General features: G+C 40.8%; 1 protein-coding gene across 1 annotated transcript; it reads left to right on the top strand.

Moving 5' to 3' along the window:
• Positions 1-4,548: 4,548 nt before the first annotated feature.
• Positions 4,549-12,644, top strand: SMIM28 (small integral membrane protein 28). Its single transcript, XM_032102043.1, has 2 exons — positions 4,549-5,026; positions 11,388-12,644. The coding sequence occupies exons 1-2, from the start codon at positions 4,916-4,918 to the stop codon at positions 11,784-11,786; spliced, it is 510 nt and encodes a 169-aa protein (XP_031957934.1). The 5' UTR covers positions 4,549-4,915; the 3' UTR covers positions 11,787-12,644.
• Positions 12,645-13,324: the final 680 nt, after the last annotated feature.

Here is a 13,324-nt window from a genome sequence, read left to right as displayed (position 1 = left end):
TGGTATTTGAATGCAGGCAAATTTTACAGCTATATTAGATAATCTATTGAGTAAAGATACCACAGACATAGAATATTTCTTATTATTGTTATTGTCAAGATGGAAATAGTTCAGCCTTATTTTTAATGGTCTAACTTAAATTACATTGCATTCCTGATATTAAAATGGGATTAACTTTATTTAAAAGAAACTGTAAAGAGGAGACATATATTGCTACCAAATTAATAATTTCTGTAGGAAGTCCCAGCACAGGTTTTCTCAGTTATATTTAAGGAGTTACTATTTTTTACTTACGGGGGACTTTATTTATTTTTATATACTGCAATAAGAAAGCTTTCACTAGATATGGGATGAGGTCTCCCCCTCCTTGCAACACTTGCCTCTTCTTCTTCACAGCCAGGCACAGACACTCCTTCACAGCTGCCTTCCTCCCTCTCTCTATACTCATCTTCTGGCTACCTGCTGCCATGGAGCTTTTGCCCCCTTTGGATATGCCAGGAGTGTCGGGCATTTCTCCCTAGTTAGTGCCTTTCCATTTCCTCACTCCCTTTGCCCAAAGCATTTCTAATCCATTTTGTTTCTTTTTAGAATATCTTCCTTATAAAGTAGCAAAATACTTAATCTCTCACTAAGGTTAAGGCAACACTTCTAAAAGCAAATGCAACTAAAAGCATAATGTGGTCAGCTGGTTCTTCAGAATTGCTGAAAAAAACCCAAATCACCAAAAATCCAACCCCAACACCAATCCCTCCACCACCCCCTCCCCCATAAGCAAAGAATTTCTATAGTTTGCCTAAATAGGAATGAAATGTCATACAGTGTGTACTGGCAGACACGCACTCTTAAATAGAATGGCAGATTTTTCTCTTAAATAAGAGAAAACAGAAATTCAGTGTAAGGGTGACCAAATGCAAATGAAGGTGATCAGACCTAGACTGATAGAAATTACAAAAAAAGTACATAATAAAACCCCACAGCTCTAGACAGTATCATCAGATGGATGCTGCTCAGCCACCAGCACTCTGCCATGACCACAGAGCTTTTCAAGCCTTATCACACTCAGAACTCTGAGGGACATTCTGTAGGAGACAACCATGCTCTGGCAGCAGCCTGAGGTCTGTCCCTGGCACTCTCTAATGGTTTTGCTTTTACCCATCTGCAGCAAAGGGATCTGGGATCAATAACTCAACAGTACCTCCCCCTGCCCCCGACTCCAAGGGACAGTATCAGTGTGCACACGTTTTGTAGCTGGGTCTCCCTGCCTCTGTTTCTACAGGCTGTGAGTACATCCCTCCCTGTCCTCAAACACTGCTCTCCAGAGCTATGGCAGAGCTACGCCAGCTTGTGTCTCTCCTTTGAAGTAACAGTGGGTTTAGTTTGGTGGGGAGAGGAGATTGCTCTTCAGAAGTTGCTTTGGTTTTGGAAAATAAATGTATTGATAATTAACTCCCCCCAAAAAACAAAAAACAACAAAAAAAAAAAAAAAAAAACCCAACAAAAAGTAAAGCTAAAATCTCAATCTAATGAAAATTTATCAAAAAAAGTACAAAACAGAATTGCTTAATTACCCAAGTAGGAGGGAATGGACAGAAGCCAGCACCACTCCCACCTGAAGGATACAGCAGCACCTGCCAACTGGTTATAAGCAAAAGTCATCATCTCCCTCCATTTCTCCTGATGAATCTACACCTGTCAACACAGTACTGCTAACAGTGGTAACACCTCACTCACTAAAATTCTAGTTTTGCATTATTCAGCTTAGCTCTCTCCATCTCTCACAGCATCACAGTCATTCAAGCAGGGAACTTTCATTGCCATCTGTGGGCAGCAGTAAAAGAAACTGGGGGAAGAAAGTAGCAAGAAACTTGAAAGGTATCTAGGGCACTGTGGATATTGTGTTCCCTACCAATATTAGAGGCAATACAGCCTAGAATTACACTGCTAGCCTCGAACATCTCAGCAAATCAGAGATTAATAATTTATGACTGGCAATCTGAGCTTCGAACTGAGGACAGTGGAGGCGCCTATTTTCTGCAGTGGCTTCTTCAGAAAGTCTCTCCCTGCTTCTCAGCTAGGACATTGGAAGTAATAATAGCAACACTGCCTCAGTTAAAAACATCATGTTGGCACTGTTTCACAAACCTTTACCAAACTTTGATTAAAGTCAGTGGTACTATTCTATGTTGGCTATTTTCTCCAGATTGTTTGACCAGACAACTTCTAGATCACACTATTTCAAAGAACAAAGCCAGTGGAGAAGGAGGGCAGGACATTTTGTCCATGTCAACATCTGATGACCTCTGAACCCGACCCACACTTCAAAGTGGCTAGCCTGACATCTGGCCAAGGGGCTTGGAATTAAGGATGAGCCTCCTCCCCGCAGCTTTCACATTACAGCATGCCCAAGATATGATGGTATTTATGAACTCCTTGTGAGAAGGAAAAATAAGTGTCAGGTGTGCCACACAGGGTTGGCAGAAATCTGCAACAGATTTGCCATCACAAACCTGGTCTTGAGTGGTTCTGTTTCAGTTCTGCACAAGAGCCGATCTGCTCTACAAAGGAAGTGCAGCAAATGGGCACCTGATCCCTGGCAGCAGAAAGAGGATACCCCAATCATGCTCACTAATCTTGCTGCTGGGTCGACTGATGATATAAAAAGCCAGAGAGACAATCATTATTTTATATTCTAATTACCTGCATGACAAAAGTCACTGCATTTCCCCAAATTCCCATTTGGCCTCAGCTCTACAAAGTTAAATCATTCTTATACATTTTCCAGAGGTCAAGAATTCAAAGCAGCACTTGACAAATCAGGTCAGTGAGTCTGAAGAGTGCACACCTTATTTTTCTTGGCTAAAATTCATCAACTAGAATCCAAGGATGCCAGACAGGGTGTTTATACTGTAAGGAGACATATATTTTTACTTCTCCTCATTATTCATGCACAGTCCCAAAGCAAATTTATAGCAAGCTTTTAAAAATAGCACGAATAATCTTAGGGGCTGCACTAAGACCCTAATTAAGATGGTATATGAATGTTTCCTGCTTGCACGTAAGATTATAGATTTAAGCTGCAGAGTCTCAAGGCTCCTTAAGGAATTTCTTTTCTTAACACTGGTTTGGGAAAGATGATCTTCATTCCTGCTTTTATACAAGGTGTTGAAACACCAAGTGAAATATTTTGCTACCTTGACCTGTGACTTGTTAAACCATGTTTAGGACCTGGCTTCTCAGTGGACATTATAACTCACAGTGTAACTGCCCTGGGCCTGGTGAAGCTGGACACACTCACCACCTCTGAAAGTACTTTCCAAGATGATGAGTGAGGCATCGAGGAGAGGAGGGGTCTTCTCACAAGCATGCAAAGGCTTTGCTGAGGTGAGACTTCTAGCTTCACATGGGACCTCCTCAGCAGAAGCAAGAGTTTGGTTTCCAACAAACGATGTGGCTGCTTCAGCAGCAAGACCAGCCCCTCACGCAATATTGTTGTTCCCTGTCCACTGCTCACCTGGCAACTTCATTAATAAAATGGGATAGATTTATCAAGCTATCACCTCTCTTTCCCGCAGCCATGGCTCGCCTGCAGGGTGAATCCTTCCTGAAAGATGCAGACACAGGGATCACAGCCAGTTTTGGAACAGGTTCTTCCAGGGTCCTCTCCTTAGAAACAGCGAGTGCTGGCACTGCTGATTGCCACTGTTGGAGCTGCAGGAGTACAGCCTGCTGCCTCCAAGTAGGCCTGCAATTTTCTAGGAGCCATGAACTAAAAGAAGAGTTGATGAAAAAAAGTCCAAGCAAGAAAGAAGAGGTTAGGATTCTAACCCCAAATTTCCATCATCAGTCCTAAACACAACTGTTGCTCGGACTGACAAGCCTTGAGATATCATGCAAAACACACCACAGTTGAAAGGGACATTTAGGAACAGCCTTTCCCTCTGCTCGCAGCACGGCAGCAAAACACACCTCCAACTTTTCAGCATGAGTTAAACCTTGATACAACTTGCAGCTTAGGTTAAATATTCGTCCCTTCAGAAGTTACCACACATCGGTGAAATAAGTTCGTGTTGCTTTTCTGTATAAACATCTCAGAGTCTTCTCACTGGAAACAATTGCCATTTAACGAGTATCCTAGAAAGCTGTAAACCTGATTTAACTGAACTGACAGCTCATTCTTACCAGAAGCAATCATACACTCTCACAGTGACCAAAGCTTTCCTGGCAGAGCTCTCTCTCTGGATTTATCATTAACATCTACATCCTAACACTGCTAAATAATTCAGTACAGCATTTAGCCCTGTGTCCTTGCCTCTCTACTCAGAAACCACTCTCTTTTCTGTATGTTTCAGCAACAGGGAAGAAAAACCTGCCTGGATTGTGATTCTTCCTTGTGCTCTGTAACTGAGGGGGGAACCTCAGTTACCCTTTCACTCTCAACATAGAAGCACAGGTTTTATTTATTTCATTTTATTTTGTTGGAAATAGTGTTTATTAGATAACTAAATATAAAGCGTTATTTATCCACACGGAGTCACAACCATGTGGGCTCAGATTCACATGCAAATTCCCCTTTTAATAATCCTAATGCAGGGAGTGCTCCAATCAGAGTGCTATCAGCCCCAGCTCCCAGATACCTGATGCCAGCTTTGCTGGTAATGTAGGCCACCGAAGCAAATCCAGAGAGATTGAGTTGGAATTGGAGAGAGGCTCTGAGATCTATTTTCTTGGCTTCTTGACGACTAGGGGGTGTCTAACGTCTTTTTTTTTTTTCTTTCCCACTATAAAGGGGATATCACTTAAGAGGGATCATTAGCTGCGAGCAGCCCGGCTGGGTCAAGGCTGGGAGGCGGAGACACAGTTGCAAGCAGCGAAGCAAGGTGGAGGCACGAAGACAGAAGACCAGGTTAATGAAAGCATGAGGAGGCTCTTGGGCAGCAGCTTGAAAAATTTTGGACATGCTGACAGGGGAAACTATGACTGGCTAAACAGTGAACCAGGTGGGCCACTTCTGGAAACAGAGCTTCAGGTCTGTACCCCCCCGCTCATCTCTGTGGCATTCCTTTGACTTTGCATGTGTGTGTATGTCTGTGTAATGCCTCAGTGTACAGTGCAGAGTAAATACCTGGGTATTGGGATGTATCAAAGCAGTACTGCTCAATTACATAGAGTCAGAGCATTTCTTTATTGCTGTTAAGTCTTTTTAAACACATTTGTGGCAAAGAAAAACATTAGATGGAATAATTTTGCTGGGGCGGCAGGTAAGGAAGTTTAATTACTTCTTTTAAGCATAACACATCCTCGATTTCCTTTCTGTTAAACGCGTGTTTACGCCTTGGATCTGGTCCCGTGAAGCCTTTCTGCAGATGTTACAAGTCAGTAGCAGGCAGCAATGAACTCTTGTTCCCTAAGCTGTGCACTGATTACTTCTGCGAGAGAGGATCACACGCAGCCGAGTGGGGGAAGGGAAGTAGCCCCCAGAGAGGAAAACACAGCCTGCTTTCTGGCTTTGTCTGGGATACAGCAGAAGTGTTTCTCTGATCAAAAATAATAATTTAAGGTGCACGTACTTCTAGGTAAGTGTCCGAAGTAAGATGCATTAGCAAATGAACTGGCCGCACTACTCAGCTGATATATATAGTGTACTGTTGCAAAATAAAAGGGGGTAGGAGTGTGGGTGGGTGTCAGAACAGGAAAAAAAGCAGTATTTAAATGCCTCCACAATTTTAACAAAGTCTACCTCACCAGTAACATTGTCAGAGTTAGAATAGCAATGGCAATGTCTTCACACCTCAAGACTGGTTTTATCTGACAATGAGAAACAAACAGCATCACTAGAGTCACATTTCAACAAATATTTGAAAATTCTGTGTAAATCCAGGCTCACTTCTAAACTTGTGTCATTACTAATGTATACAAAAACACATAAAAATGTTTTTCTGTTTGCCAGAGTTACATGTTTTTGCTTTTTACAAGCAATAATGAATCAGCTTCAAGAAGCAGGATAGAGCTTGGAAAGGCACCTATGGGTGGACCACACCCTAATGACTTCAAAGCAAACTTTGTTCCCAATCCGCTTAAAACATTTCAGAAGTATCAGCTTCCTGATTCAACTTCAAAAGATATTAGTATAAATATGGGCTATATTAACAAAATAATTTTAATGGAGTTCCTATTACTCTAGCAAATCATTAACAACACAATAAATCTTAGCACAACTCAGTCACTTCAATGGGAATTTCAATAAGCAAAATAAACTTTCATTTTTCTACCCTTACACAAAAGCTTTCCTTAAACTCATGTTTTACCCTCCCAAGGCAGGTACTACCCCTCTTTCATCTAGACACATAGTTCAGCTCCAAGCCCATTCCATTACTCATCACAGACATACCACACAACTCAGCCACGCTCTGCATTTCATTCTTTTACCAACAGGCATGAGTAAAAGCTCATCTTAACTGATATGGGTCACATAATCTGTAAGCTGGCAACTGTACATGCTCAGCATGTTAAAAAAACATAGGCAGGCAGATTACTAATGAAAGGCTTTACTGCTTCGAGTATGTGCTCAGTGGTTGGGGGAAACTGACCCTCTGCTTCAGTCCCTACAAATATATAAAGGAAAGGAGGAGAATAAACATGAGCCTACAATGTCCAAACTGTCCTACTAAGAATCAATTCTGGGAAAACAGAGGACTTTTTAGAAATATGATCCCTTTTACTCCCATGCTACTTTCTGACTTTCTCTGTTTTATAAAGGATATTTTCCCATATTTATGTAACTTATTTCATGCTGGAAGTCGGATCCTTATTTTTGTCACTTACAAACCTGACAATAGATGCTTGTGATGACACAGGCAGAGCATGCTGATCTCCAGTGAAGCAGCATCAAACAAAACCAGTCAATCAATAATTCCATCAGTCACTTCATATGCCTGGTGTGGAAACTTTCAAATGTAAAAGACTAGAGGATTTTACCTTAAATATGTTCTGCAGTCATTTTACTTTCAATTAATGAAGATTCAGTTTGATTTCTAGATCATTTTATTTTGCAGTTCTGGCAGCTATTCCTGATACCTATACACAGTGGTTACTAGTTTTAGAGCCACAGCTTCAGAAGTTAGTTTTAGGTCAGTGTAGAATTTCAGTTTTTAGTTTAGAATTTCAGAATAAGGGGGTTTTTTTAAGTGGCCTTTGATACATTGCATTAAAATTATTCCTATTTTTAGTATAATTTTTTAATGTCTATTAGATTTTCTAAGTCTTTATGTCAAAATTTTGCAACATTCTTCAGTAGCCCTTTAGGCAGTCATTGCAGAAATGGGCACAAAGCCACAATAGAAAAAGAGGAACTAATATTGATCAATTGTCTCCTAATACATTTGATATATGTATATGGATAAATGTACAAGAAGTCCATAAGCTTTTGGAACTACATCTCCAAGTAAAATCAGTCCACGTAATGTTTGGCAGGAGGCAGCATCGAAATGGATATATAATTCCCTGTTCAGGTTCAGGGCATTTGTGGGGCAGTATTAACTTATGAAAGATTATTTCAACTCAAATAATACACTAGGTAGCCTACAAATTATTTCACCCAGATAGGAAAGTCTTAACATTAGCTGTGTTTAAAAAGCTATGAACACTCTGAAACACAGACTGAGCAAAACTGATCTTTATTGTCACCTGTTAGCATACAGAAAAGCATGAAGCTGAGTCAGGAGAGGTTTAGGTTAGATATGAGGAAAAATTTTGCACTCAGAGGGTGATTGGGCACTGGAACAGGCTCCCCAGGAAAATGCTCACAGCACCAAGCCTGACAGAGTTCAAAAATCATTTGGAAAATGCTCTCAGACACCTGGTGTATCTCTTGGGGTGTCCTGCACAGGGTCAGGAGTTGGGCTCAATGATCCTGATGGGTCCCCTCTAACTCAGCATATTTTATAATTCTATAATATTGCCTAATTCTTAATCCTATCTGCTTTACATAGTACTATTTTTCAGATCATAGTAAAACACACTTACTGCTCTTTCACAACTATACAGGGCACGGTATTCACTTAATTACTGGCCATTCAGTGTGCTCCTTCCCTCACCTTTCCCAGCATCTTTCACTGCGTCTCCTTCAAACAACAAATGTATTATGTCTTCTTTTGCACACATTACTGAATAGATAGCCACCAGGCACTTGTGTGGTTATTTTGAAATAGAATAGGATAAAATAGGAGTCGTTCAGCTGGAAGGTGCCTGCAATGAATATCTAGTCCAACCACCTGACCACTTTAGGGAGTGCAAGAGAACATGGGCTGCCTTGTAATAACCTATGTCGTTTTTGCCCAAATCCCTCAGTGCAATAAAGTACTTGCAGGTTCAGGGCACTGCCTTTTCACCTTCAGAGACAGCAATACAGATGCAGAATTTCTGCAGACCATACCCAAGGATCTCAAGCCAGGCACTCAAATGAAGTATAACCAACGAGCAACCCACAAGAAACACCTCCACTGATCTGTCTTGCCCCTTCTGTAGAGCATTTAGTAGCAGAGACAGAAATACAGCTCCCCAGGAGAATATTTGCTATCCCACACTAGCAGGCAGTCCTCTCTCTTCCCACAGTCTTCTGACTCAGTCACTACATACTCTACACATCCTGCAACACAGTACCTTGTGGTATTGTGGTGTTCATCTTCTTCCCTAAGCAATCTATCACAACCCTGACGAGGCACTTTGTGCACAATAATGTAATTAAAAATTATATGTGTTGCAGAGCAAATTAAGGAATCACAGATTTCAGAAATGCTGTCATTTATTCAGCCTTGAGAGCTTGATTTTGCAACTTTAGAAGCAATGCTACAGGTTACTCTTGGAGGGCCTTTAAATAAGAGTTTTCAGGCCAGTAACCCACTGACACCCTAAGGTGTCCTTTTGTAGCTACTTCACAGACTGTGGCCATCTGAGCTAGCTCATACTACCTGTAGTTTCACTGCTTCCAGTTTTTACCATTAGATGCAAACTGTCCCCTCCACCAATAATATATTTTGCACCTTTCTCTTGATGGGTATTTCATTGCAAGGCTTTGGAGCAAAGTATTTCCCTGAGATCCAAGATAATTTGTAATTTCTTCCATCATGCTTAGCCTTTTTCTGAAGTCCAGTATTTGTATCAGGCCATGTCTTACAGCTCTAACTCTTGTCTGTGCTTCCACCAGCACACAAAGGATACACTGTCCTTGGCCATTATTTACACCCGAATATTGTTTCAGTGAAATTTATAGGGAAGCTGCACTGAACTTAAATTATAATCGGGGCTTTATATACCTTTGACTAGTCTCATGTAGGAAACACTGGCAATCTCACTCTCTGTCCTCACAAACCACCAGAATACTGTACAACTTACAGATCCTAAGACCAACACTTAACCCTGGTGAAAGCCTGCTCCCTACAAATTAAACCCAAAACCTGGACTTGGATTTTAAAAACAAGCTCTTCACTGATTGTGAATAATGCTGTCCAGTATAAGATCAGCTCTTCTAAATATTTACTGTACGACTATCGGTAACATACCAGTGTGTCTCCACATACGTAGTGCACAAACATAATACTGAATGCTTTTTTCTCATTTTCCCTTGACATGTTTTATGCACCTCATAAGACACACTAAAAAAGCATTAACAAACTTTTTAAAAAATCCACTCATTTTAAAGTGATTATTTAATGTCTGTACTAGATGGAAGAACAGCTGGAACAATTTCTTCCAATTCTGCTATTTCCTGTCACTCATTGAATGGCCAGGTAAGACAACAGCTTGTACAGTCAGAAGTTCTTTAATTAAAAACTATCAGTAAATATTAAATACTTCTTTAATATGCTTTTTTTGGGTAAAAGATAGTTGGGGAAGAATAGCTTAATAGCTAATCTGCAAAGGTTTCAGTGTGTTTTAAAATTATTTTCATGCATTTAGCTTCCGACCCACAATACCTTAGGGAAAAAATAAAAAAAGTAGAAATTTCCCCTGCATTATTTGTTAGGAGTCAAAGACTAGTTACACTGTTTTTCTTAGGCATCGCCACATAATAATAATTTCATAATATGATGACAAAGCAAAGAGGTTACAAATGCCTGGTAGATAATCAGTTGAATGTAAGTTACAGTGTGATTTTGTAGCTAGAAGAATGGCTGTGATTCCCGGAAGAATGAGCATAGAAAGTTTTTATAGACTAAGAAGGAGACACTGAGTTACTGTCCTTTCCACAAAGCCATTGCTGCAAACGGCCAGTTTGCATCCCTGCTTCCAAACGCTTTGAGGAAAGAATCACTCGAGTTTCCCAGCTTGAATAGGCAGCTTCACTCAAAGTAAAGGAAATCTGATCCATTGTTTAGTCTCACCATACAAATGTGAAAAAGCCATCTGATAGCATTTCTTAAAAACTTACAAAGGGAATGAGTTGATAATAAACAGCAGTATAGGGTCTGTGTTTTCCTCCCTCCCTAGACTAGACTCTGAATGAGATCCAATTATTAGAAGATAGAGCCAGACTGGAAACAGGATATACTAAATTTTAAAGCTAATACAACAGAAGAGCACAAATGGCTTTGTTTGTTCTTCTCATAGCTTATGACTCCAGTTAACATTACATCACAATTCAAAAGCTGTGGGACAGAGGTCTTTTGTGCTACATTTTGGAGAAAACAAAGATGACACACCAGTCCCAACTGTTACTTCTCTTACACCAGAAGTTCTTTTTTCCATAGTTTTAAATAGGGAAATAAGAATCTTGGATCACTGGCAGAACAAGCTCAAGAGCCCCACTCCAAGCTGTCCTGACACTGTGTTTTATTTGGAACTGGCCTGTGAGGTTAGAACAACACAAAGAGCAGGTATTGTAGGCAACAGGCCCTGTTTGAAAGGGCTAGTTGTTGTAATAGCTGTTCTTTAAACAATTTTCCAAATACAAAGAAACAACACTAGATGGTGGATCACCAGCCTTATTCATCTGCAATTCAGTGTTCTCCCAAATTTTAAAGGCTTGACTGATCTCCTGCAAAGCCAACTGGTCCCGCTATAATCCAAGAGTAATAAAATGTCATGCAAAATTACATATACTTCCAGGTTGTTGGGTTTTTCCCCCCATTGGAGATAGGGTTTTCTGAAAACCCAATACTCTTTGCAACTTCTCTGGGGTTTTTTGTCTCTGGCTGTGATTTGCTTTAATTGGCCAGGAAATAGAATTCATGAGACTGCACAACATATTACTTGAATGATATTAGTGCAAAGAGAAAGATATTTGGAAAAGCAGCTGCTATGTCATGAGGCGGAGATGGGGAATATGTTTTTGCTCTCTGATTAAGAGATCTCCAGGAATCCAACACACTTCCTATTTGCTTTGGTTACAGAGCAGACAACAGACAAGTTCAACCAAAGACGACATAGAACCATTTCTGTGTATCATATTGCCTGCCACCATGATGCTCTTCCTGGCATTCCTGCTACTCTTCCTGTACCGCCGTTGCCAGCGCCGCACTCAGCAGGGGCAGATCTTCAGCATTGACCTTCCTGAGGCCCTGCCTGAGCACGATGTGTCCCATTTCCTTTCTGCGCTGCCCTGGAGCAGTGAACAGAGTTTCCACTACTCCACGCTGCTCCCTGATGCCACATTCCTCTCTGTGTGTTTGCCTCCATCATATGAGGAAGCCACCATGAAGACTTCCATGGGAGAGGCTCACATTGAGCTTTCTCCAGACCCAGTGCCTCCTTATGAAGAGAGCACGCTGCAGGCCAGTAGCACCAAATAAACTTCCTATGGAAGCACCTTAGCTGAAGCGTGAAGCACAAAGGTAGAACTGCTATGGCCTTTAAAATTTGGGAAAAGATTCCAAATGAGGCACATTTATGAAGGAAGAAACTTGAAGAGACAGGGAATGAGTCTCTTCACCTCATCATAGGATTCTCTACCTTCCATTTTTGACAAGTGTACACACGGTGTAGCACCAAATCCAATCCAGACTAGCAACACAGGGATTCAAGTTAACAAACATGTCATGCAAGGTTTAAACTTATGGAAAGCTGGGAAGCTCTTCCTCTGTAATCCCTCAGCTACAAGGAAATGGCAATAACACTATAGATTCAGCAGTCACAAAAAGGGCTTTTAGCACATACCTATTTCAGTTTGGTTTTTTTCTACTTCATGCATTTATTTTCAAACGAGTTTTTGACAAGCTGAGTCACTCAGCCTGTGTGTGTTAACATCACATCATTCTGCAGTGCTCTGGAATGATCAATCAGCTCTCAGGAAAGCAAGTAAACATATAACCTCTACAAAATTTCCAGTAACTGTCCCCAAAGGTTCAAATGTGCACTATGAATAAAGGTTGTCTTTTCTCATGATTGAACATGAGGACAACCAGAGAAGATCTGTTTATTCTGGGTGAGGAAGACTCCATACAAGAGCACACTCACACTATTGCTGCAAGCTGCTTGCCAAGTCTGCAAGGTCCCAACATTCCAGACTACTCGCTTGACTTCTTTTCCAAGTCTAAAATAATAATAAATCATGCAACTTACTTGGTGCAGTGTGTAAACAACTTGGGGAAAAATTAATAAAATCTAGTGCACCAAAAAAAAAAATCTTGTCTGTTGTTGCTGTTGTCCGCAGGGACAGCACGAAGAACGACACAGAATTCAGGTCCAGGATAGAATGGAATTATTTAATTAATTACCACTGCATTTATATAACTTGATTCACAAGAGTGGCATAACAACATTGGGTGCTTGACCATCCACCTCCCAGAGTGATTGGCTGAACAGTATAACACCTATTTCAAAATATTTTCTTCAGTGTACCATAACAAGGCCATGCAAAACAAGTTTGCACCTGTGAGATAAAGTCTTGGTTTACAAAATAGCAAACCATTTCTCAGCTAGTTTGCATGAGAATGAAGACTTTCACAGGAGGCAAGCAGGAAAATTTCTCTGCTAGCTTTTTTAGCATCCATAATTCCCCCTTCTTGTTTTAAAGACCAAAACAGTAGCGTTTGTAATCCTCTGCGGGATCCCTTGCAGCAAGGAGAACAAACACAGCATAAGGATCCATTTGGTAGTGGCTGTTACCAAACTAAACCCAAATCAGATACTAACTTAGAGTAGGCAGAGAGATTCTCCAGCAACGCCAGGGGAGATACCTCTAGCGAATCCAGCTATACGTCCAGTCATTAATTCTGAATAGCTTTAAGGGCTCTAACATTCTGCATAACATTCTGACTCCATAACATAAGAAACTTGAAATTCACTCTCTGAAATTCAGTCTCTGCTTGTAGAAGGACCAGGCTGATGG

This window comes from Corvus moneduloides, chromosome 3, assembly GCF_009650955.1.
Source record: "Corvus moneduloides isolate bCorMon1 chromosome 3, bCorMon1.pri, whole genome shotgun sequence".
Lineage (NCBI taxonomy): Eukaryota > Metazoa > Chordata > Aves > Passeriformes > Corvidae > Corvus > Corvus moneduloides.
The sequence above is the reverse complement of the archived record's forward strand: the minus strand, read 5'-3'. Positions and strand labels throughout refer to the sequence as shown.

Coding starts and splice junctions, on each gene's coding strand:
- SMIM28 (XM_032102043.1), top strand. CDS start 4,916: ATGAGGAGGCTCTTGGGCAGCAGCTTGAAAAATTTTGGACATGCTGAC. Junction 5,027..11,387: donor TTCTGGAAACAGAGCTTCAG/GTCTGTACCCCC, acceptor CTTTGGTTACAG/AGCAGACAACAGACAAGTTC.